The sequence below is a fragment of the Microcaecilia unicolor genome, chromosome 12 (assembly GCF_901765095.1).
Source record: "Microcaecilia unicolor chromosome 12, aMicUni1.1, whole genome shotgun sequence".
NCBI classification, from domain to species: Eukaryota; Metazoa; Chordata; class Amphibia; order Gymnophiona; family Siphonopidae; genus Microcaecilia; species Microcaecilia unicolor.
In genome coordinates, this window is record NC_044042.1 from 99,981,181 (window position 1) to 100,008,277 (window position 27,097).

Consider the following 27,097-nt stretch of genomic DNA (forward strand, 5'->3'; position numbering starts at 1 on the left):
GTTCCGTTTCAGTCAGTTCCTTCTTCTGATCCAAATTCCCTGTTGCATGCCTGCCAACGACCAGCAAGTTTCGTCCTTCTCCTGCTGCCTGCTTGACCAGAGTCTCCTGGTGCTCCGTGTCAGGTGGGTGGGGCCTCTCCAATCCAGCAATCGCTGCCACTCGCCCCTCTGTACCGTCTGAAATGCCACCATCCAGTAATGAACTGCCAGCCTTTCTCGGTGCCTCTGGAAGCCGTCCTCTGCCAGGGACAGCGCATCCACCACCCGACTCACTGTTTGCCAGCTCTCCCTCCAGAAGACTGCCATTGTGCACCCCGGACGCTGCGCGGGGGCAGGGCTTCTCCAAACATAGAGGCAGAGATGTAGCTGCAGATAAAGACACCTGCTTCTGCTGCAATCCTTCCGGCTCTGCCTCCGCTGCTGCAATCTTTCTTTCTGGAGGTTCTAATATCGGTAAGTCACCATCTCCTTCACTGGACACCTCTGCCACTACTTCTGTAGAAAAAAGCCGACAGCCTGAAACTCCCTCCACTGTCTCCACAATCTGTAAGGTCTTAACCAGCTTTTTAATTGCTTTCTCTTCTCCAACAGGTGCAGTCACCAACCCTGCCCCCGAACCACATCCTGCTGCTGCCTCCCTGCAGTCTGCCTGCTTAGTAAGTCCCCTGGACTGAGTTGCCAGGTTTTTCATAAATGCTAAAGTGGATGTACTAGCAGAGTCTGGCAAGTCTTCTGGTTTAGACAAATCCTGAGACAAGGAGGCTAGACCCGATATCCGCAGTTCTATTTCCCTGGGAACTGCAGACTCTTGCTGGGACACAGTTCTCGCTTGACCTGAAGACTGTGACCTTAAATCCATACGTTCTTGATTACAATATAGTTCTCTTAAAGGGTTCTCAGGTCCCTTTATTAAACCCCTCAGCAACAGCTCTTTCTTTTGTATCAGTTTTCTCAAACGGGCTTCCTCCTTCACATAACCTTTCTTGTGTTCTGCTGCAGCAAGTTTACTCATAACCTTTGTCATTTTCACACGCTTTCCCAAATCAACCAGTTCTTTCTCCACACGTTTAATTCTTCGCACTGTACAGATCACACTACGTGCCGGGTCCTCAGGGTCATAAGGAATATCTAGGAATTCCTCCTCTTCCTCCTCTGAAGACCCACTCTCCTCACTTTCTGCCTCATCAAATGCAGGAAAAAATTCTGAGCTAACTTCCATAGCTTCATCTTCCTTTCTCTGCTTAGGGTGCCCTTCCAGGGCCTCCACCAGCTTTCTTCCCCCCCCCCCCCCCCCCAATCTTCACTCTCACCTCCCAGATGTTGCTGGAGCATGGGGGGGTTACTGGACTGGCTTCCACCCTTGGGCCTCCGCTCTCTGCAATCAACAGGACTCCTCTCCCTCCTGTCAGAAGCTCGACCGGAAAGAGAGCTGCTTCTCCCGGCCTTCTGGTCCCTGGCCACAGGAGGTCCCATGGCCTGAGCCTTTCTTGAGGACCGCTCCCCAGGGACCCTCCGCATCCTCAGTGAAGGAGCTAGGCCTCACTCCCTTCCCTGGAACCTGCAGAGCCTCCGGCTGCACCTCCTCCTCCTTCCAAGTCTGAACAGCAACTAACTTGGAATGCCCTCCCGTGAGAGGTGATGGAGATGAAAACGGTAACGGAATTCAAACATGCGTGGAATAAGCATAAAGGAATCCTGTGCCGAAGGAATAGATCCTCAGGAGCTTAGTCAAGATCGGGAGGCGGGGCTGGTGGTTGGGAGGCGGGGATAATGCTGGGCAGACTTATACGGTCTGTGCCAGAGCCGGTGGTGGGAAGCGGGACTGGTGGTTGGGAGGCAGGGATAGTGCTGGATAGACTTGTACAGTCTATGCCAGAGCCGGTGTTTGGGAGGCAGGGCTGGTGGTTGGGAGGTGAGGATAGTGCTGGGCAGACTTATACGGTCTGTGCCAGAGCCGGTGGATGGGAGGAGGGGCTGGTGGTTGGGAGGCGGGGATAGTGTTGGGCAGACTTATACGGTCTGTGCCCTGAAGAGCACAGGTACAAATCAAAGTAGGGTATACACAAAAAGCAGCAAATATGAGTTTATCTTGTTGGGCAGACTGGATGGACCGTGCAGGTCTTTTTCTGCCGTCATCTACTATGTTACGACTGAAAAGAGACATATATAACAAATACATCTAAAAACATATATAAAAGATATATCTAGAAAAAGATAAAAATAAAAGTGGAGTTAAAATCTGAATGAACTGCATGTTGGACGAAGATATCATCTTTCTAGTGTTTTCTCAATGTTTTTCATAATCGAATGAAAATAGTGAACATATACAAAATGAGATATAGGAATATATAAAAATAAAAATGTATCAAAAGATGCATGGAGAATACAGTATCTATGAAGGACAGCCGAGTGAATCAATACTATTATCTCATAAAAGTAAAAAACAGTCGATGCATATAACACCAAACATCAGCATAAAAACATAGGGGTGATACGGCCAAAAATGAAAACAATTAGACAAGATATATACCAACTGGCATTAGTATGGAAAATGTGAATCTAAGAAAGATGAAAAAACCTCCAATGTATATAGCGCCTAACACATCAGTGTAAAAACATAAAAGGTGAAAAAACAGCTGATGTGTATGGCACCTACCGCCAGTATAAAAGCGTAGAGATGATATAGGTAAAAGTAAAAAGGTAATCCGATGTATATATATGTATAACACCTGTGAGACATGGAAGTGATGTAGCCCAAAAGGTATGTGAAGAAATCGAGAAGCATAGAAGCATTAAAAATCAAGGGAACGTGTATGAAAAACTGCAAAAGTATAAAATGATAAGCCGCAGCTTGCTCGGAACAAAAGCGAGGGAAGAAAACCGCAGCAAACTATAGTTATGCAAATTCAGCGAACAGAAAAAATCGGATGACACCCGCAGAAAAAAAGCCAATGCTGAAAATGTGAAAATATCAAGAGCAACAAGGAACAGTGCAAAACAACCAACAGAAAAAAAACTAAATAGGAACATCGCAAGGCAAAGTAGCATATGGAAATAACCAGCAACATGCTAAGTAATGAAAAAAACTAAATGGAAGTTACCGAAAAAATGTAGTCATAGAGAGAGAAAAGTGGGAAAAAAGGGAGACGCACAGGAACAATATCAGAAGTAAAAAGAACATAATCTTTACTTTGCTGTTCCTCTCCTAAATAAAAACCTTGTCCAATGCTTGAACTCTCTTGAGTGCAAACTTAAAAAAAGAGGAGAGAACCTAAATCTGCCATTTTATATTGTTAAATAAAGCAAACATCACTGCATAAATTGGTGACGTGTAATGGAGATATCATCTCAAAAAAATGATGGTAATCATAATACAAAAAACAAAACGTCAGGAAACATATATTTAAAATGGTGATAAAGCTATGTCTTATGGAGTGTGAAAAATAAGAGTGTGGTCTGGTCTTTGATGTGTAAATAAAGTATACGATGTATTGTGTAATTTGAAACTGTAAAGAAGCCAAAAAAGAAAAATGAACTGGAATGTGTGCTAGGAAATAATGAATAAAAAGAAACACTCAAGAAAATCGCAAGGCAAAGTAGCTTTTGAAATTGAACAGCAACATGTTAAGTAACTAATAAAACTTTTAAAGGTACCAAGAAAATGTAGTCGTAGAGAGAGAAAAGGCAGGAAAAGAAAAAGGAACGCTCTGAAACAGTATCGGAAGTCAAAAGAACATGGTCTATACCTTGCTTTTTGTCTTCTGAAATAGTCTTGTCGAACGCTTGAACTCTCTGGAGTACAAACTTCAAAAAACGAGGAGAGAACTTGAAGCTGCCATTTTATACTGTTAAATAAAAAATCGTCACTACATAAGTTGGTGACGTGTAATAGATACGTCATCCCTAAAAAATGATGGTAATCTTAATAGGAAAATCAAAACTGCTAACTTAAAGCCAGAAACTTTTTCTAATTCTGCTACATCTTATTTGAGATATGGCGACCAGAACTGAACGCAATACTCAAGGTGCGGACGCACCATGGAGCGATACAAAGGCATTATAGTATTTTTCCTAATAATTCCTAGCATCCTGTTTGCTTTTTTGGCTGCCGTCACACACTGAGCAGAAGATTTCCGCGTATTATCTACAATGACACCCAGATCTTTTTCTTGAGCGCTGACCCACAAGGTGGACCCTAACATCAGGTAATTGTGACTCGGATTATTCTTCCCAATGTGCATCACCTTGCATTTGTCCACATTAAATTTCATCTGCCATTTGGTCGCCCAGTCTTCCAATTTCCTAAAGTCTGCACGTGTTTTAACAACCTTGAATAGTTTTGTATCATCTGCAAATTTGATCACTTCACTCGTCATTCCAATTTCCATATTATTTATAAATATGTTAAACAGTACCAGTCCCAGTACAGATCCCTTCGGCACTCCACTGTTCACTCTCCTCCATTGAGAGAAATGACAATTTAACCCTACCCTCTGTTTTCTGTCCAATAACCAATTCCTAATCCACACAAGAACATTGCCTACTATCCCATGACTCTTTAATTTTCTCTGGAGTCTCTCATGAGGAACTTTATCAAAAAGCTTCTGAAAATCTAGATACACTACATGAACTGGCTCACCTTTATCCACATGTTTGCCTTCAAAGAAATGAAGCAAATTGGTGAGGCAAGACTTCCCTCGGCTGAACCCATGCGGACTCTGTGCCATTAAACCATGTTTGTCTACGTGTTCTATAATTGTATTCTTCATTATGGTTTTCACTATTTTGACCGACACTGACTTCAGGCTTACCAGTCTATAATTTCCCAGATCATCCCTAGAACCTTTTTAAAAATCGGCGTCACATTCGCCACCCTCCAATCTTCAGGTACTATGAACAATTTTAACGACAGGTTACATATTACTAACAGCAGATCAGCAATTCATGCTTGAGTTCTTTGAGTACCCTTAGATGTATGCCATCTGGTTCAGGTGATTTACTACTCTTTAATTTGTCAATTTGGCTCAGTACATCTTCTAGGTTCACCGAGATTTCTTTCAATTCCTCCGCATCATCTCCCTTGAAAACCATTTCCGGTACAGGCAGATCTCTTACATCTTCTTCCGTAAAGACAGAAGCAAAGAATTCATTCAGTTTCTCCGCTACGGCCTTGTCCTCCTTGAGTGCCTCTTTTGTTCCTTCATGACCTAACTGCCCAATGGATTCCCTTGCAGGGTTTCTGCATCTGATGTACCTGAAAAAGCTGTTACTGTGAGTTATAGCCTCTGCGGCAAGTTTCTCTTCGTATTCTCTTTTAGACTTCTTTATTAATGCTTTGCATCCGACTTGTCAGTGCTTATGTTGCTTCTTATTTTCCTCATTTGGGTCCTTTTTCCATTTTTTGAAGGACAATCTTTTGGCTGTAATGGCATCTTTTACTTCACCTTTTAACCATGCCAGCTAACGTTTTCTCTTCTTTCCACCTTTGCAAATATGTGGCGTGCATCTGGACTGGGCTTCCAAGATTGTATTTTTGAATAACGTCCATGCCTGAGTTAGTGTCCTTACCTTTTCAATTTCCTTTTAGTTTCTTTTTAACCATTTTCGTCATTTTATTATAGTCACCCTTTTGAAAATTAAATACAGCTACAGTAGATTTCTTATGCAGGTTCATCCCAGATAGTAGCTCAGACTTGATCATGTTATGATCACTGTTTCCCAGGGAACCCAATACCACCACTTCTCGCACTATGTCCTGCATGCCATTAAGGACCAGATCCAAAATGGCTACCCCTCTCGTCGGTTCCTGGACCAGTTGCTCCAAGAAGCAGTCATTTATTACATCTAGAAATGTTATCTCCCTGGCACTCCCTGACATAACATTTATCCAGTCTATATCGGGGGTAATTGAAATCACCCATTATTGTAGCATTGCCCAATTTGCCAGCTTTCCTAATCTCTGTAAACATTTCTTCATCCGTCTGTTCGTTATGCCCCAGTGGACGGTAGTACAGCCCTACAAGAATACTCCTTCCCTTCACACATGGAATTTCTATCCGTAATGATTCCACAGTGCTATCAGTGTCATGTGGAATGTTTATTTTATTTGACTCAATTCACTCTTTAACATATTTGTACCCTGTAAACACAGTGTCCCATTGACTGTCCTCTTTCCACCAAGTCTCTGAGATGCCTATTATATCTACCTATTATATCTTGGCTGAACCCATGCTGACTCTGTTTTATTAAACCATGTTTGTCTACGTGTTTCGTAATTTTATTCTTTATAATAGTTTCCACTATTTTCCCCAGCAATGAAGTCAGGCTTACCGATCTGTAATTTCCCAGATCACCCCTGGAACCCTTTTTAAAAATCGGTGTTACATTTTTGTTGGAGCATTGGTCTGGTCCCAGTGTTTCCTGCCCTCTTGCCACGGTCTCCTGTCCTTTTGACATTTCTTCTCTCTCTATGTCCATTATTCATCTTTCCTCTGCATTCCTATCCATCCTGTCCAACATTTTCCCTCGGTATCCCTGTTCCTATCCTCCCCCCATGTTCACTATCTGTTCTGTGTTCCTATCGTAGTACTCTGTCAGCCCATCCCACTCTGTGTCACTGTCCCTACCCTTGTATGCAGCATCACCCCTTTGTGTCTATGCTCCCTCCATGCCCAACATCTCTTCTCTGACTCCCTCTTCCTCCTCATGCCCACTTTCTTTTCTCTCTCTTCCCTTCCTCCTGCAACCTCCAGTCATGATCTTCCCCTTCCATGGTCCAGCATCTCTTTTCGCCCTCTCTCTCTCCCTCCCTCTCCTTCCATAATCATGTTTTCTGTATAATGACGATGTAATCTGTATTATGATGGTACTAGTAAATAAGGCCTGTTTCTGACACAAATGAAACGGACGCTAGCAAGGTTTTCCTGGGAGTGTGTATGTTTGAGAGAGTGTGTGTGAGAGTGACTGTATGAGAGAGAGAGAGTGAATGTGCGAGTGTGTGCGTGTGACAGAGAGTGAGTCTAGGTGCGAGTGTGTGTGTGTGTGTGACAGAGAGAGAGTGAGTCTGGGTGCGAGTGTGTGTGTGTGAGAATGAGAGTGTGTGCGAGTGTGTATGTTAGACACAGTGACTGTGAGAGACAGTGTGTTTCACACAGATACACTGTGTGTGAGAGAGAGAGTGTGTGCGAGACACAGTGTAAGAGAGCATGTGTGCGATACACAGACTCTGTGTGAGACCGAGAGAGTGTATGAGAGCGAGTGTGTGAGACAGAGAGTGTGTGTGAGACTGACTGTGTGACACACAGAGTGAATGTGATACAGTGTGAGACATAGTGTGAGAGACTGTGTGAGAGAGAGAAAGACACTGTGAGAGAGTGTGTGTGTGTGTGACAGAGATACCTCCCCCTCCCCCCTCTGGTCTCAGTATCCCCTCCCCCCTCTGGTCTCAGTATCCCCTCCCCACTCTCAGGTCTGAGGATCCCCTCCCCCTCCGTGGTCTCAGGACTCCCTGGCCTCTCCCCCCTTCTGCGTGGTTGGCAGCACCGTGCGAGTGTGTGTGTGTGACAGAGAGTGAGACTGGGTGCGAGTGTGTGTGTGAGAGAGTGTGTGTGATTGTCCTCTCTCCCCTGGACCCCCCTCCAGCCACCCAGCGATTCTCCTCTCTCCCCCCCCCCTCCAGCCACCCAGCGATTCTTGTCTCCCCTGCCCCCCTCCAGACACCCAGCTATTCCCCTGGCCCGCCCTCCAGCCACCCAGCAATTCTGCTCTCTCCCCTGCCCCCCCTTCAGCCACCCAGCGATTCTGCTATCTTCCCTGCCCCCTCCAGCCACCCAGCAATTGTCCTGTGTCCCCTGCCCCCTCTCCAGCCACCCTGCGATTCTCCTGTATCCCCTGCCCCCCTCGAGCAATGCAGCAATTCTCCTCTCTCCCCTGCCCCCGTCCATCCTCCCAAGCGATTCTGCTCTCTCACCTGCCCCCACCTGCAGCCACCCAGCGATTCTGCTCTCTCCCCTGCCCCCCCTGCAGCCACCCAGCGATAAGTTCCTCATACGTTTGCCAAACTTTGAACACATGTCTACTATCTACTATAATAAAAAGCACCTCCAACGTTCTGAAGCTGACTCCGTGGCTTCACTGAAGGCATTCGTTGGTTCGTTACGGTGTTTTACCTGTCCTCGACATCATGACGTTTTGAAGCAAAGGTGGGGCCTGCCCTCAACGTCATCACATTTAGACGCGAGGGTGGGGCAGAGAGACATGGGCAGAGAGAGATGTCTACACCGTTATGAACCCACGAACCCTTGAGTGAAGCCACAGAGACAGCTTCAGAACGTTGGAGGTGCCTTTTATTATAGTAGATAATCATATTCTCTGTATAATAACGGTTCAAATTTTGATTCATTGCTGATTGTACTCTGCTTAGAACTTGTTGATTATGCAGATTATAAATGCCAAATTAAATTAAATTAAAAATTGGTCCAGGGTCTCTCTCTCTTTCTCCCTCCTTCCTTGGTCCAATGTGTGTGTCTCTCTCTCTTCCGCTCCTTAGTCCAGGGTATATGTGCGTATGTGTGCGTGCGTCTGACCCTCCCTTTCCCTCCTTAGTCCAGGGTGTGTGTGTCCCTCCCTCCTTGGTTCAGGGTGTCTCGGTCTCTCTCCCTCTAAGGGTCCAGGGTGTGTCTCTCTCTATTTTCCATCTGCTTCCCTCCCTTCCCTCCTAAGGTCCAGGGTCTGCCTCTCTCTCTGCTTCTCCTTCCCGCCCCCGGGGTGGCACCTCTCATCTGTCCCCTGATCCTCCAAACTCTGCAGCAGAGAATGCTGAAAGCTGACCTTCTCTGTCCAGTGGGGCCTTTCCTCTGCCAGGTCCCGACTCTCTGATCAACTTCCAATGGGCAGGACCTGGCAGAGGATAGGCCCCGCCGGTCAAAAAGGGGCAGCTTTCAGCGTTCTTTGCTGTGGCCTTAGGAGGACCAGGGGGACAAATAAGAGGTGATTTTGTGGTTTTGGCTCTTTTGAGTACTGATTCAAAAACCACAAAGAGATGATGTAGTTATGTCTTTTCATGGCCTAGGCAGGCTTGTACCTTATATGTTTCCAAATAGCTGGGAATAGATATGAGGATTTTGTCAAAATTTTGATGTGTAGACTTTGGAGAACAATGTGAACTGGGAAAGCTGCTGGTTTTCAAGGTGCATCCATAGATTGAAAGATTCCTTCAAAATCATGATTATGGTCTTTAGTTTCTGGAATACCTATGGAAAGAGCTTGAGAAAGCTTCAAAAGGAATTTCAGATAGTTAAATCTTTTCAGTGTCAAAGATGAAGCTGACATGATGAATGAGACCCATCTTCTTCAGAGTTGCTAAAGACAGACAAATAGTTAGGGTGAGTGCCAAGAAAAACTGAGTAAATGGAGATTGATCAGGTTTGAATTTAGTGGTTAGTAAAGACTGGGGAGATTAAAGCAGCAGGTTATTATTAGCCAGGCTCTGCTAGATTTGAGAGCAATAGATTGCAAGCTTATGTCCTGGTCATTTTGGGATGGTTGTTTTTTATGAGAAGTATTGAGAGTCTGCTTTCTTTTTAGCTGGAACATCCTGTGCCCCTTTAAGGATGATTTATATTTCTTTGGTATTTACACTTTAAGCACCAACTTACTTAGAATGGTGGTCCTTTCTGTCAGGGTTGAGGAGGCAATAAAATGAGTTTGAATATCTGCTGGTATTGTTGTCACTGGTTGCAATTGATGTATTTGTGGCTTGTGGGATGTAGGGAAGGAGAAGCTTTAACACCTTAGCAGTAAGCCTCGCAAAGGTAGACTTTGCTTTCTTATGCAGCTTGAAGTGCTCACCATCAACTGTTTTGGGCGTTGCTGTGATTTTTGGCTGTGTTGATTTTGTGGACATTTTGTTGTGGCTTACAGTCAGAATTTTGTCAAACTCACCATTACCCAGTCCCACAAGGGCTGAAATCACAGCCAAGGTATCCGAGATCCTTTTAATTCAAAATAAGAAAGCAATGAACATCTGTTTGTTAGCATGTATGAAATAGACTAAAGCTATGGGTTTACTGTGGGAGATCTGGCACTTGCCCAGTAAGGATGTCATCTGCAGTTTGGCTGCATTAGATTGATGGCCTATGGAAAAAGTTTCATTTTTTCACACCCCACTGAGAAGGAATTGATTTCAGTTAATAAGAAATTTTAAAATTTCACAAATATTTAAACACAATGGTTCATCCCATACCTGCAGCAAACTCTACCTTCTTCATTCCTGGATGTGCAATGGACACGTTAATCTGACCTTCACTCAAGGTCATTTCCAGATACCCCACTTTGTCAATGAATTTGGTGAAGAGAAGCAAGCCAACAGTATCCCAGGTTCGAAATTTGAAGCTGACCGAAACCTTACTTTTTCCAGGGATCCCTGGAACCCAGAGGTAGTTATTAATGCCAGCAAACATCACAGGCAGGTAAGGTGGGTTCAGGCAGTAAAGGCCAACATCACCCTGAAAGCAAAAACAATAACTGGTAATTAGGATACACGTGATAAGACAGATAAAATGAATGGACTGATTTTTTAAAACCACATGCTATCCTTAAAAAAATAAACTCAGTGACTGAGAAAGTTAGAACACAAGAAACAAGCATAATGGTTCAGATCAGTGGTCTCCTGCCTACAAATGTGGCCAACCTGAGTTGTTTGAAGAAATACCTAACAGATCCTAATGTAGAGATCCATTCTCTGTTGCTTGTTTGCTTCCAATTCCCAGCAGTGAGAGGTGATATTTCAGTCCTCTAGAAACTCATCTTAATCTTTTTAAACCTAGCTTTGACTTGCTCTGACCAGAAATTCTGACACTTAATTGTAATTGACTGAAAAAATACATTAATAAAAATTTGTTTTTACACTACCTTTGGAGGAGGGAGGTCTCCTAGAAGGAGAGCATCACCCTGGTGAAGTAGAAAGTACTCCTGTAGCCAGGACCTGCCCAAGCCAACACCAACAGAAGGTAACTTCTCCACTGAAGATCAATTGCCAAGCAAAGAAAAGTGGAGCAAAAAACTTCTCAGATAGTGTTCACAACAAAGTCTTTATTCAAATCGATAAACAAAAATAATAACCCGACACAAGTCGTGTTTCGGCCCTACCAGCCTGCGTCAGGGGTCTATAAACAGATAAATATATAAAACAAATAAAACATTACCACAACATATATAACCACAAAAATATATAAATTTAAAAAAAGTAGATTATTAAAATAAAAATAAAAATGATATAACATTAATAAATAAATATAACAATATATATGTAATAATAAAAATACATATTATTACAATAATCTACTTTTTTGGGATTTATATATTTTTGTGGTTAAATATATTGTGGTAATGTTTTATTTGTTTTATTTATTTATTTATCTGTTTATAGACCCCTGACGCAGGCCGGTAGTGCCGAAACACGACTCATGCCGAGTTATTATTTTTATCGATTTAAATAAAGACTATGTTGTGAACACCACCTGAGAGAGGTTTTTCACTCCACTTTTCTTCACTTAGCCAGGACCTGCCCACCAGGGGATGTATTATCCTCTCACACCGAGGATATGTCTCCAAGTGTTGCCCAGAGGGAAAGGTTAGGACAGCTGTTGTAGTTGGTGATTCGATCATTAGGCATGTAGATAGCTGGGTGGCTAGTGGACGTGAGGATCGCCTGGTGACTTACCTGCCTGGTGTGAAGCTGACGGACCTCACACATCACATAGATAGGATTTTAGATAGAGCTGGGGAGCAGCCAGCTGTCTTGGTACATGTGGGTACCAATGGCATAGGAAAATGTGGGAGAGAGGTTCTGGAAGCCAAATTTAGGCTCTTAGGTAGAGGAGTGTGGTAGCCGTGTTAGTCCACTCTTAAGGTTATCAATAGAAATCAAACAAAATAAAACATGGAAAAGAAAATATGGAAATGTATTAAGTTATGTCCAATAAAAAAGGTATCATCTTATTTTCTTTTCAATGTTTTATTTTGTTTGAGGCTCTTAGGTAGAAAGCTCAAATCCAAAATCTTTAGGGTAGTGTTTTCTGAAGTGCTACCCATTCCACGCGCAGGGCCCAAGAGACAGGCAGAGCTCCTGAGTCTCAATGCGTGGCTGAGACGATGCTGCAGGGAGGAGGGTTTTAGATTTGTTAGGAACTAGGCAACATTCTGGGGAAGGGGGATCCTACTCCGAAAGGATGGGCTCCACCTTAACCAGGGTGGGACCAGGCTGCTGGCATCGGCATTTAAAAAGGAGATAGAGCAGCTTTTAAACTAGAAACTGGGGGGAGGCCGACAGTCGCTCAAAAGCGCATGGTTCGGGATAAGGTATCCTTCAAAGATATCACCAAAACAGGGAAGATAGGGTATCCCGATAGTGAGGTTGCAAAACAGACCGTAGTAGATCAGGTGTCCTTAAATAAAAATCAGACAAAAGATTGTAAATTAATACTGTCAAGTACTGAGCATGATGTAAATAGGAACAACAAACATAGTTTGAAATGTCTATATGCGAATGTCAGAAGCGTAAGAAATAAGATGGGAGAGTTAGAATATATTGCACTAAATGAAAAATTAGATATAATAGGCATCTCTGAGACCTGGTGGAAGGAGGATAAACAGTGGGACACTGTCATACTGGGATACAAATTATATCAAAGTGATAGGGTGGATCGAATTGGTGGAGGGGGTAGCATTGTATATTAAGGAAAGCCTTGAATCAAATAGACTGAAAATTCTGCAGGAAACAAAACACATCTTGGAATCCCTATGGATTGAAATGCCATGTGTAAAGGGAAAAGGATAGTGATAGGAGTGTACTACCGTCCGCCTGGCCAGGATGAACAGACGGATGTAGAAATGTTAAAGGAAATTAGGGATGCAAACAAACTGGTCAACACAATAATAATGGGTGATTTCAATTACCCTGATATTGACTGGGTAAATGTAACATCAGGGCACGCTAGGGAATATTTCCGATCTGACGAAGAAGGGCAACCTTCGAAAGCTAATCAAGAAATGTATTAAGTTATGTCCAATAAAAAAGGTATCACCTTATTTTCTTTTCCATGTTTTATTTTGTTTGATTTCTATTGATAACCTTTAAGAGTGGACTAACATGGCTACCACACCTCTCTACTTAAGATGAAAATAAGCCTGATAGTACAATTATTTTAGGTATATTAAAAGCAGGAAGCCGGCAAAAGAATTGGTTGGACCGCTAGATGACAGAGGAGTAAAAGGGGCAATCAGGGAAGACAAAACTGTAGCGGAGAGATTACATGCGTTCTCTGCTTCGGTCTTCACCGAGGAAGATTTGGGTTAGATACCGGTGCCAGAAATGGTATTCGAAGCCGACGAGTCTGAGAAACTGAATGAATTCTCTATAAACCTGGGGGATTAACGGGGCAGTTCTACAAATTGAAGAGTAGCAAATCTCCTGGACCGGATAGTATTCATTCCAAAGAACTGATAGAACTGAAAAATGAACTTGCGGAGCTATTGTTAGTAATACGTAATTTATCCTTAAAATCGAGCGTAGCACCGGAAGATTGGAGGGTGGTCAATGTATCGCAAATTTTTAAAAAAGGCTCCAGAGGAGATCCAGGAAATTATAGACCGGTGAGTCTAACAACTGTGCCGAGCAAAATGGTAGAGACTATTATAAAGAACAAAATTACAGGGCATATTCAAAAGCATTGATTAATGAGACAAAGTCAACATGGATTTAGTGAAGGGAAATCTTGCCTCACCAATCTACTACATTTCTTTGAAGGGATGAACAAACATGTGGATAAAGGGGAGCCGGTTGATATTGTGTTTCTGGATTTTCAGAAGACTCCAGTGGAAATTGAAGAGTCATGGGATAGGAGGTAGTGTCCTCTTGTGGATTAAAAACTGGTTAAAAGATAGAAAACAGCGAGTAGGGTTAAATGGTCAGTATTCTCAATGGAGAAGGGTAGTTAGTGGGGTTCCCCAGGGGTCTGTGCTAGGACCACTGCTTTTTAACATATTTATAAATGACCTAGAGATGGGAATAACTAGTGAGGTAATTAAATTTGCTGATGACACAAAGTTATTCAAAGTCGTTAAATCAAGGGAGGATTGTGAAAAATTACAAGAGGACCTTACGAGACTGGGCGTATAAATGGCAGATGACATTTAATGTGATCAAGTGCAAAGTGATGCATGTGGGAAAGAGGACCCCGAATTATAGCTACGTCATGCAAGGTTCCACGTTAAGAGTCACAAACCAAGAAAGGGATCTAGGTGTCTGATATGTTGAAACCTTCTGCTCAGTGTGCTGCTGTGGCTAAGAAAGCAAATAGAATGTTAAGTATTATTAGGAAAGGAATGGAAAAGAAAAATGAAGATGTTATAATGCCTTTCTATCGCTCCATGGTGCGACCACACCTTGAATATTGTGTTCAATTCTGGTCGCCACATCTCAATTTAAAAAGGTGCAGAGAAGGACGACGAAAATGATAAAGGGGATTGGACGACTTCCCTATGAGGAAAGGCTAAAGCGACTAGAGCTCTTCAGCATGGCGAAAAGGCAGCTGAAGGGAGATATGACAGAGGTCTATAAAATAATGAATGGAATTGAATGGGTCTATGTGAACCATCTGTTTACGCTTTCCAAAAATACTAGGCCTAGGGGGCATGCAATGAAGCTAAAATGTAGTAAATTTAAAATGGAGAAAGATTTTCTTCACTCAACGTGTAATTAAACTCTGGAATTCGTTGCCAGAGATTGTGGTAAAGGTGGTTAGCTTAGCAGAGTTAAAAAAAGGTTTGAACGGCTTCCTAAAGGAAATGTCCACAGACCATTATTAAATGGACTTGGGGAAAATCCACTATTTCTGGGATAAGTAGCATAAAATGTTTTGTACTTTTTTGGGATCTTGCCAGGTATTTGTGACCTGGATTGGCCACTGTTGGAAACAGGATGCTGGGCTTGATAGACCTTTGGTCTGTCCCAGTATGGCAATACTTATGTACACTACAAATTTAAAGGAGAATCCCCTCAACCTTGTATTAATTGAAAGGATAAATAACTGTTCCTGATTTACTGGTTCCACATTACTCATGATATTCTAAACTTCTACCACATTTCCTTTTAAACTTCTCTTTCCAGGCTGAAGATTCCTAAATTTCATTATTAGAGTGCATGGAAAAAATATTTATTCCATTTCAGGTTTTCCATTTTCTTGCATTTGTTTTTGTTTTTCTTTGTTGTATCACTTTCTCTTTTATTAGATTTCATTTGCAAACCAGTATTTTGAAAACAAAGCAGTGAAAGATAAAGCAACTAGCAAAAACTTCTCCTTCCTCCTCTATATGCCCCTAAAGAACAGGAAAAAATAAACAACTAAACTGTAGATGCAAGTCTAAAAAGTCTGAAGAGCTGAAACTAGAGAAAAAGAGTCAAGGGCGGCTGTCTGGACTGATCTGTTGAGACTAAAGGAAAGAAAATTAGCAGGTAAAACCTAGTTTCTCCATCCTTAGCATTCACAACAGATCAGTTCAGAACTTGTGAGATATATTATTATTATTATTATTAGCATTTGTATAGCGCTACCAGACGCACGCAGTGCTGAACACCTGATACAAAGAGACAGTCCCTGCTCAAAAGAGCTTACAATCTAAATAATACAGACAGACAAGACAGTTACGGGTGAGGGAATTAACAACAGATCAGTTCAGAACTTGTGGGATATATTATTATTATTATTATTAGCATTTGTATAGCGCTACCAGACGCACGCAGTGCTGAACACCTGATACAAAGAGACAGTCCCTGCTCAAAAGAGCTTACAATCTAAATAATACAGACAGACAAGACAGTTACGGGTGAGGGAATTAATGGGAGCTAAAAAGCAGCAGTGAAAAGGTGGGTTTTCAGCATAGATTTGAAAACAGGTAGAGATGGAGCTAGATGTATAGGTCCAGGAAGTCTATTCAAGGCATAAGGTGTCGCGAGAGAAAAGGAGCGAAGCCTGGAGTTAGCACTGGAGGAGAAGGGGGATGACAAGAGAGATTTGTCCAGCGAGCGGAGTTCATGGGGAGGAATGTAGGGAGAGATGAGAGTGGAGAGGTAATGGGGGGCTGCAGAGTGGATGCATTTAAAGGTCAGTACGAGAAGTTTAAACAGCATGCGGAAGCAGACAGGGAGCCAGTGAAGTGACTTGAGGAGCGGGCTAGTGTGGGTATAACCATTCTGGCAGAAAATAAGTCGTGCCGCAGAAGTTTGGACAGACTGGAGAGGAGAGAGATGGCTGAGCGGAAGACCAGTAAGAAGTAAATTGCAGTAGTCCAAGCGAGAGGTGACAAGGGTGTGGATAAGGGTTCTGGCAGCGTATTCAGAAAGGAAGGGGTGAATTTTGCTAATATTGTAGATAAAGAAACGACAGGTTTTGGCGATCTGTTGAATATGCGCAGAGAAGGAGAGAGAGGAATCAAAGATGACTCCAAGGTTACGAGCCGAGGAGACAGGGAGGATATGAGAGCCATTAACTGAGATAGAGAAAGGGGGAAGAGGGGAGGTGGGTTTAGGGGGAAAAACGAGAAGTTCAATTTTGGACATGTTGAGCTTTAGATGGCGTTGAGACATCCAAGCAGCAATGTCGGACAAGCAGGCTGAGATTTTGTCCTGGATCGAGGTTGAGATTTCAGGGGTGGCGATGTAGATCTGAGAGTCATCAGCGTAAAGATGGTATTGAAAACCATGGGATGAAATCAGGGTACCAAGGGAAGAGGTATAGATGGAGAAAAGGAGGGGTCCAAGAACAGAACCCTGAGGCACACCTACTGAAAGCGGGATGGAAGTTGAAGAGGATCCACTAGAGTGAACACTGAAAGAATGAAGTGAGAGGTAAGAGGAGAACCAGGAAAAAACAGGGCCCTGGAATCCAAGCGAGGACAGTGTATCCAGAAGTATAGTGTGGTCAACTGTGTCGAAAGCAGCAGATAGGTCAAGAAGGATAAGAATAGAATAGAGACCTCTGGATTTAGCCAGCAGCAGGTCATTAGAGACTTTGGTAAGTGCAGTTTCAGTAGAGTGAAGAGAGCAAAAACCAGATTGGAGTGGGTCAAGAATAGGTTGTGTAGAAAGAAAGTCAAGACAACGGCGGTGAACGACACGTTCAAGTAATTTGGAAAGGAAAGGGAGATGGGGCGATAGTTGGAGGGACAGGTAGGGTTAAGTGAGGGTTTTTTAAGGAGTGGAGTGCCAACAGCATGTTTGAAAGCCATAGAAACAGTTGCAGTGGAGAGTGAAAGACTAAGGATGTGACAGATGACTGGGATGATAGTAGGAGAGATAGTGTTAAAGTAGATAAGTGGGGATGGGGTCAGAGGAACAGGTAGTACATTTAGAGGAGGAAAGAAGAAGGGCAGTTTCCTCAGTAGAAACTTCTGAGAAGGAGGAAAAGGAAGGAGAGGAAGGAGAGTAGGGGGTGAGAACTAAGGGAGAGAGAGGTGGGGAGGGTTTGGATGAAAATTCAAGGTTAATCTTACAGATTTTATCGTGGAAGTGCTCAGCTAGGGTCTGAGGAGAAAGAGATGGGGGAATTGGGGATAGAGGTGCCTTGAGAAGAGAGTTCAGTGTGGCGAAGAGGAGTCGAGGGTTGGAGCCAAGGAAATTTGTCAACTGGGTGAAGTAATCCTGTTTGGCAAATGAAAGGGAAGACTGGAAGGAGTTAAGCATGAATTTGAAATGAATGAAGTCGGCAAGGATGCGGGATTTAAGCCAAGAACATTCAGCAGAGCGGGCACAGGAACAAAAGTAGCGGATTTTAGCGGTCAGCCAAGGCTGGGGTTTGGTACACCTAGTAGGACGGGGCATGGGAGGGGCAAGAGTGTCCAGTGCAAAGGAGAGAATAGTATCATGAGAGGAAACAGCTTTACTGACAGACTTAGATAGAGTGGTGGTAGAGAAAAGGTTAAAGACCTAAGAGGATAGAGAAAGGGGGTCAATAGCCTGATTTCTAGATGTGGGGATTGAGATTGTGCGGGATCGGTGTTGATATTGAAGTCACCAAGAATGAGGGATGGAGATGAAGGTTCAAGAAAAACGGAGAGCGCCAGGCATCGAAGTCAGTGAGGAAAGAAGAAAGAGACTTATCGGGGGGGGGGGGGGGGGGGGTCGGTAATTGCGGGTTGAATAAGCGGATGGAATGGACTTCAAAGGATGAGAAGGAGTGAGACTGAGGTATAAGAAGGGGCTGAAATCTGCAAGAGGGTGAAATAGTCCTCAAGTTGGGTAGGCAACAGAAACCCTTGCTAATAGAACTGAAGCTCCAAAGGAAGCTGCTATTCTGACTACAACATCCAGCCTGTAATATTTGGAAAAAGTATGAAGGGAAGACACTTGACTGATCTGCAAATTTCATCTAGCTATATTGTTCTAGATTCTGCCCAAGCAGTAGAAAGCCTTCTAGTAGAATGAGCTTTTATAGACAATGACGGCTGCTTTCCCATCAAAGCATAGGCAGAAGAAATTACTTCTTTTAGCCAAAGAGTAATAGCAGGTAGACCCTTTTTGGCACCTGCAAAAAGTACAAAGAGACAAGCAAAGTGATGAAATTAATTTTTAACTTCAAGGTATCTAAAAATTTCAAGGAATCGTCATCAGTCCCATATTCCTCTCGAGGAAGGGAAGAGTGTCAAAGACTGATATAAGTGCAACAAAAAAACTACCTTAGGAAGAAATGAAGGAACAGTTCTGGTTGAGGCTTCAGCTTCCATGAAATGAAGGAAGGGATCCCTACAAGAAAGGGCTTGAATTTCTTATATCATCCTAGCTGAAGCAACAGCAACTAGGAAAACTGATGTCAACATAAGATCCTTTAAAGCAGCCTTCCTAAAGGGTTCAAAGAGAAGTTTCTGCAGCTATTTGAAAACCAAATAAACATTTTACACTGGGCATACAGGCCAAAATGGAGGCTTCAACCGATTCACTCCTTTTAAGACCCAGATGATATTTGGATGCGCTGACAAAGAAGAATTTTGAAGGAAGTATAAATTAAATGTCAATAAACTAAGGCTATGATAAAATGATCACTGAACAGGAATGGAAACATTACAGAGTTCTGAATAAAGTAAAAAATAACTTTATTGGTGGAAAATAATTAAAGCAAGATAGTCTGTTCTCACAGGCTCATTTTCTCCTTGGCAATAATCACAATTACTCCCTTCTCGCTTAACACTTCTAGCTTCTTCAATACAGTTCCAACTACTTATCCATAGGTCCAGGTCTGGCTCCAGCTAGGCCGCTCAGGACCCAGGGTCTTCACAGCAAATAAAGACACACTTTTACCTTCTGCAGTCTTCAGTTCCACATTCATGTACTCTCTTGGCTTCTACAGGATGTGAACCTCTGAGCTAGGGCCACTCCACAGCCACATTTTAGGGAGGGTTCCTTCGCTTGGAACCTTCCTCCAGAACTCTGCAGATATCTCTCTCCCTCTCTCTCTCCTGAAGACCTCTGTATCAGGGCCTCGCTCCTGGAGACCTCTTGCCTTGGGGCCTCTCCAATCCACTATGCTCCAGGGCATTTAACCACCTCCCAGCCTGATTCCCACCCTTCTGACTCAGCCTCTGAAATGGCAGGTTTAGCACCAATTGCCATAGGGTGGCTGAAATGCAACCTCAGTAAGGGCAACCTCAGTAAGGGCATTCCTGCTATACTACTCACTCCCTCACAAAGGCATCCTCTAAAACAAGCAAACTTTGCTAGCCGCACCTTAGGTAAATTCAAGGCCAAACCTTTCCTAAAGCCATCCTGCAGAAATGCAAGAATTTGAGCCAGAGAAGACTGGAGAGGAGAAATACCTTCAAAAATTCTCAAAGGTCTAGTATATGCAACTGGAAGAGAACGCGTCCTAGTCTGATGCAAGGTTGTAATATTTTTATTTATTTTTTGTTACATTTGTACCCCACGCTTTCCCACTCATGGAAGGCTCAATGCAGTGGGCAATGGAGGGTTAAGTGACTTGCCCAGAGTCACAAGGAGCTGCCTGTGTCAGGAATCGAACTCAGTTCCTCAGTTCCCCAGGACCAAAGTCCACCACCCTAACCACTAGGCCACTCCTCCACTCCAATATCATCACCATAGCCTTTGTTTCTCAACTTTGAGCTCTCAAGAGCCAGGTCATAAGACCACATGGAGATGGATCTTCCATCTGTATGAATGAGAAGCCCCTTGTGAAGTGGAAGTCACAGGAATCCATCCATCAAAAGGCAAATCAGATCTATATACCACAGCCTCCTGGGCCAATCTTGAGTCACAGAAATTACTCATCCTGGATGTAGAGCGATTCACTGGTGTACCCTTCCTATCAACAGCCATGGAGGAAATACATATAAAATGGAGATCTGAAACCAAGGCTGAAGTTGTGTTATCTACGCCTTCCAATTCAAACTCTTTATCTGCTGAAGAACCTAGAAACTTTCACATTGCACCTTGATGTTATTAGGTCCAATACAGTGCTTCCTGAGAGAATTTCCACCCCTCTGGATCTAAAAGGTTTCTGCCGAGGTAATCCATTTAAGATTTCAAGGTCCCCACTACGTGAACTGCCTATATCACTGGAACATTCTTTTCTGTCCACCGGATCAGAAGACGAGCCTCCTGAGCCATCAGAGAACTCTTGGTTCCACCTTGCCTGTTGATATAGGCCACAGCTGTTGAACTGTTTTAAAGAATTCTCACTGGATATCTCAGAAGAGCTGCAAAAGTTAGTAGTGCCATGCTGAGAGTTCTGAGTTCCAGATGACTGACTAGCCACAAAGCCTCTCTGGAGGACTATCTGCCAAGCTATGTGATGGAGACAATGAGCTCCTCATCCTAAGAGGATGGCATCTGTAGTCACCACTATCCATTCTGGGGTTGCTAAGGAGGTCCACTACTGAAATGGAATGACTGAAGCCACAATTGCATGCTGCATTTCACTTGAAAAGGCCACAGATGCAATGGCTGTATTCCAGAGAAATGGACAACCAACAACTCAGAGAGTGCTAAAGTGGCCTCATGTGGGCTCTCGCCCATGGAACTAGGTCCTGGGTGGCTGCCATAGTACCAAAACCCAGCTTGTAGTCCCATGCCAAACAACAGCCAAATTTGAGACTAAAATGTCTGCCTCCTTAAAGCAGGTAGGATTACCTTCTCTGCCTATACATCAAAAAGGACTCCCAAGTACAGAGATGAGAGGAAGTTAAGTGACACTTGGCCAGTGACTGGAGAAGAGTCTCAATTTTTGAGGTAACCTAGAGACTATCTTCAAATGCGGAAGCCCTGATCAACTAATCATTCAGGTAAGGGTGTATCCCATTTCCTTCATGTCGTAAGAAGTCTGCTATTACTACCATGATCTTTGAAAACTTTGTGGGAACCTCTGAAAACCTGACTGGCATTGCCTGTAACTGATAATGCTGGTTGAGAATTGCAAAATGCAGAAAGGACTAAAGAGGGGCAAGCTTGGAATATGAAAGTAGGCCTCTCTGAGGACCAAAGAAGTAAGATACTTGCTGAGTTGAATGGAGGCTATCATAGAACAGTTTCCATTCTGAAGTGGGTTACTCTGATAGTCCAGTTGACACATGCTTGAGGTTAAAGACTGGATGGAAGGTAGCTCCCTTCTTTGGGACCACAAAATAAATGGAATACCTTCCTAGGTTCTAATAGTTTCTTGGTACTTAAAGTACCACTCCCAGATGCAGAAGAGTCTGTAAGGTTGACCGCACTGCTTGCCTTTTGGACAATGCCTTTCAAGGGGATTCCAAAAGGAATATTCTAGGGTAGCCAGGAAAATTCTAGCTTGTAATTCTCCTTGAGAACTTCTAAAACTCACTGAAGAAGTTATTTTCGTCTACTCATAGAGAAATCCTATAGGCATCCGCTTATCAAGTTCTCTTAAGAGAGGTCTTTGATACTGTCATTGTGGAGAATGGGAGGCACTGGCAGAATGTGAAGCTTGGCAAGATCCTCTTGTCTCCATTTTAAAAAAAAACTGCATTTCAAGGTCTTTGAAAATAATTAGACCAACCCAGTCTATAGCGCTTTGCATTCCTCAGGCAGTAGCAGGGCTGAGCCAGGCTGAACCAAAGGATGGTTTAGGTTTGCCTTCCGGTAAGCACAGGTTTTTAGAATCCCCTAGGATCTTTAACTAAGTTCTCAAGGTCTTCTCCAAAAAGTAATCTGCATGGAACTAAGCAAGTCTAGACTTAGAAGCTGCATCAGCAGCATAATGCCTGAACAACAAATGTCACCTGGCTAAGACTGCAAAGGCCATCTCCTGATGCTTGAAGGAGATCATAGAAGGCGTAAGCCAAATAAAGTAAACCTGCCTTGATGGATGGAAAATCAATGACTGTCTGTACAACTGACTCCCCAGAAAATTCATTTGCCAGCTGAATCAAACAGCAAAGGAAACAGGCTATGGTGGCATAAGAGCCATACACAGAAAATGTAGCCAAAGAGCATCAAGACAGCTACTAACCTCTATTCCTAAACATTCTTAAGAGCTATGCCTCCTTCTACAGGAATAATTTCCTTTGTTACTGTTGTCATAAAACCATCCACCTTAGGGTTTATCCACCTTTTCTGGGAGGACTGGATACAGCTTGGAAATCACTTGAGCAACCTTAAAGCTAGCATCTGAAGTATTCCATTGTGCAGAAATGAGTTCCTGGATAATGTCATGAACAGGAAAGGCTTTAGGAGGCTTCTTAGTACCTGCCATGATAGGATGACAGAAGAAGAACCTTAAGTCACCAGATACGAAATATTCAAGACCTCTAAAGCTTTGGTGATTAATGAAGAAAACAGAATGACCCGACATTACAGATAATGCCAAGTAATAATGTGGACCTGAAAGCAAAGATTCATCATCTAAGTCTGGAGGAAGATCCAATCTCCTACATTAGAAGGTAAGGCTTCTTGAAGATATAAAGCAGAACTAGGAAGCTCCTGAGAAGGCTGAGTTCTTTTCAATAAATAAGCCTGATGGAACAATAAAACAAATTCAGGAGTAGGTGCCTCTAAAGTTCTAGCAGTTTTACCAGATACAGTGGAAGAATGAAGTGGAGCCAAATCTGCTGAGAGAAGAGAGGACTGAAGTGCAGGTGATAAGCTCTCAGCAGCTGAGAGAGACTTCTGGAAATCTAAGATGGTCACCGTTCCTGCGCTTTGTGAGGAGACTTGAGTTGGCCCTTGAAGCATTCACAAAGTCTCCCTCGAACCTCAGTGTCATCACCAAAATCAAGCCAGAACCACCTGATGCAGTTTCATTCAGCTCTTCAGCAGCAGCATTTAACCACCTCAGCCACTATCGCTCAGAGAGAGTGAAAGAAGTTGTACATGCCATAAGAGAACCGAAAGCAAAAGCGAGCATAGCACTGGGACAGAGAAGCAGTAGCAATATACTCACAGGCCCCGAGGCTCTCTCCTCATCTGGTACCACCACAAAAGAGAAGTAAGAAATGTCCTGAAGGCTCCTCTGAGAGGATACACCCCCATAGAAAGCAGACAGCAGTGTCTTTGCTTTAACCCCTCAACACTGGGTAACAGCTGCTTAAGGATTTTTTAAAAGAGAAGGACAAGAGTTAAGACAAGTGGGGGAAGGGGTGACCCTGCACTACCAGGTACATCCCCAATCATGCAGAGAAATGTCTTTCCCCCATCTTAACTAAAGCTAGAGATACCAGCTCAGGAGCTAGCATCCACAGCAGATCAGAAGCAGCAAGGCAGAGCAACTATTACCTGCTGGAGATAGAGGATTACCTGTCTGGGGAAGCTCCACACTGTCCTATACAGCAGAGCTTAGCTTGTTATCCTATTTCCCCTGTTGGTTGTTATTATTATTATTAATGTGGTCTACAAACTCATTGTCACTGATGTGGCTGTGCCCCGGGTCTACACTCACCTCTCCTTCCAGTGACCAGGCTCTGTGGCTGCTGTGGACTGCCTTCTCCCTGTTTCCCAATCTTGTTCCAGAGATCATTCCAGTCCTATTCTGATGTTCCAGTATTCCAGCCTTGCTTTGGTGTTCCTGTAGCCAAGCCTCGCTTTGGTGTTCTTGCAGCCAAGCCTCATTTTTACTTGTGACATCATCAGTAAATGCCTTTATAAAGCGCCTTGGAACCTTCCTGCTTTGCCTTTGCAACAGAGGTCTTCAGCTGGTTGCGCTTCTTACCTGCTGGCTCCTGTCCTACCTGCCTTCAAGCTTTTGTTCCGGTCCTGCTTGTCCCAGCCCTGCCTGCTTTCAGCTTCTGTTCTAGTCTTGCTTGCTCCAGTCCTGCCTGCCCTCAGCTTCTGTGCCAGTCCTGTCTATTCCAGCTCTGCCTACCTTCAGCTTTTTACAGTCCTGCTTGTTCTAGCCCTGCCTGCCTTCAGCTTCAGTGCCAGTCCTGCTTGTTCCAGTCCTGCCTGCCTTCAGCTTCAGTGCCAGTCCTGCTTGTTCCAGCCCTGCCTGCCTTCAGCTTCAATTCCAGTCCTGCTTGTTCCAGCCCTGCCTGCCTTCAGCTTCAATTCCAGTCCTGCTTGTTCCAGCCCTGCCTGCCTTCAGCTTCAGTTCCAGTCCTGCTGTTCTAGCCCTGCCTGCCTTCAGCTTCAGCCCTGCATGTTCTAGTCCTTCCTGCCTCAGCTTCAGTTCCAGTCCTGCTGGTTCTAGCACTTCCTGCCTCAGTTTCAGTTCTGCTTGTTCCAGTCTTGCCTGCCTTCAGCTTCAGCTCCAGTCCTGCTTGTCCCAGTCCTGTGTTTTCAGCCTCAATCCTTGTTTTGGTGGTTCACCTGCTGCTGCTGCTGCTGGTCACCGGCAGTGGCCCAAGGGCTCACTACTCCTGACTTTGTGACACTCATGACATTGCTTTGGGATAATTTTTGACTCATGTCTACCCAGTGATGAAAGATTGCTTTCCACCAATGAGTACTTGAGTGCTGAAAGGAGAGCAGCCATACTAGGTCAGATCAAAAGTCCTTCAAACCACACCTGGCAGGATCCCAGGTACTTATGCATGTTTCTTATACCAAGGATAAGCAATGGGTTTTCCTCAAGTATACCATATATACTGAATATTATATCTTGTCCTGATATCATTATGTTATGTTATGTTGATCTTTCAATCCACTTCCAATCCAATATGATTTACTTATGCACTCTTATTTGTAACAATTGTAAAATTATTATTCCGTTAATATGATTGCTTTGATATTCTATGTACCCATCTGTATCTATATTTTGAAATTCTTATCCTATAATGTGTACATGTTGCTATAACATTTTGTAAGCCACATTGAGCCTGCAAATAGGTGGGAAAATGTGGGATACAAGTGCAGCAAATAAATAAATAAATAAAAATATGGGGAATAAGATACAATATGGGATCTATATAAGAAGATTATATTTATTTCATATTATTGTTCATGTTGTATTTCATTAAAATACATAAATACTAATAAAAATAAAGATTAAAAAATAATGATTTATGGACTTATCCTCCAGAAATTTGTCCAAACTTATTGTAAATTCAGCTACACTAACTGCTTTGATCACATCCTATGGTAAAAAAAATTCATAGTTTAATTAGTGGAGTGGAGGAGTGGCCTAGTGGTTAGAGCACTGGTCTTGCAATCCAGAGGTGGCCGGTTCAACTCCCACTGCTGCTCCTTGTGATCTTGGGCAAGTCACTTAACCCTCCATTGCTCAGGTACAAACTTAGATTGTGAGCCCTGCTGGGAAACAGAAATATCCAGAGTACCTGAATGTAACTCACCTTGAGCTACTACTGAAAAAGGTGTGAGCAAAATCTAAATAAATAAATAATAAAATTATGCATTCAGTGAAAAATATTGTTTCAGATTTGTTTTTAAAATATATTACTTATTATTAATGTCATAGTGTGTTCCCTAGTCTTTGTTCTTTTAGAAGATTGAACAACCAATTCAGGTGTACCCACAATCTGCAGTGAATCAAGGACCTTAAAAGAGAAATGACTAAATCCAAAGTTCTGCTGAAACACCTGCAGGTGCTTTTTAAGTCTGCCACTTGATTTACAATAAACTCTCACCTCAAAGCGTATTGATGACCTTTTCTTTCGTGCTAGGTCAGTGATATAGATGCCGTTAAAATAAATATTCTCCAGGCAGCCCCTGAATCTTGGCTTGTGTATTAGCCCTTTTTCCTGTGTTGCTATCCCACCGAAGAACAACTGAGGAAATCAAAGACACCAAAAAGGGAAAAAATCAGCCAATACAGCACACTCAGCCAATAAAGCACACAAACACACTCATCCCGTTAGGAATTATTTCTATACCTGCAAAGTCATACATAAGGCAGGACTCTTTGGGGCCCTTTTGCTAAAGCTTAGAACGCGCTAATAGAATTTAGCGTGCGCTGGCCCTTAGGTATAAAATACAACATACGGGTTCCCAAGTTTCAAAGTTTATTTGAAGATTTGATATACCACCTAAAGGAATATGCAGTATTTACCTCCTAATTCTATAGAATTCGCCAAAAACTGAATGAGCAAATTAGCACCAATAATTGATTTAACAAGCAATTATTGGCACTAATTAGATTTAATTAGTATATCCACATCTAAATTTTACATGCAAGTAAAAAAAATAGGCACGGAAATGGGAGGGTCAAGGGTGGAATGGGAGTGTCCTAGCATTTACGCAAACTGTTATAGAATAAGGGGGGAAATGTGCTCAATTTAGGTGGGTAATGTTTCAGTTGGTACAAATGGTCGCGCCCAAAATTAGGCATGATTCCCAGGCCTATGCGCTATTCTATAAACTGCACCATGGCTTATAGAATTACTTTCTCAGTGCCATAAATATCACTTAGCGGACATTATTTATTTACTGGGATTTATTAACTACCTGTATGAAGAGATTCACCCAAAGCTGTATACAGTAGGTATAGTTTAACATAAAATTTATAATTTTGTTAACAGCATAACAATAGTAAAATAACCATAAATAAATATAAATACAATAAATGAGGTAAACTTGACAATAGTAAATGGAAACCTAATTATAGAACTACCGGGAAACAGTATC

At 43.0% G+C, this 27,097-nt stretch overlaps 1 protein-coding gene across 1 annotated transcript in view; it reads right to left on the reverse strand.

Annotated features, from left to right (window-relative positions):
• CNTNAP1 (contactin associated protein 1) overlaps positions 1–27,097 on the reverse strand; it is a 394,500-nt gene that overhangs the window by 209,533 nt on the left and 157,870 nt on the right. The window contains 2 exon segments of the mRNA XM_030221745.1: positions 10,244–10,505; positions 26,101–26,241. Of these exon segments, the coding sequence (XP_030077605.1) occupies positions 10,244–10,505; positions 26,101–26,241 (403 nt within the window).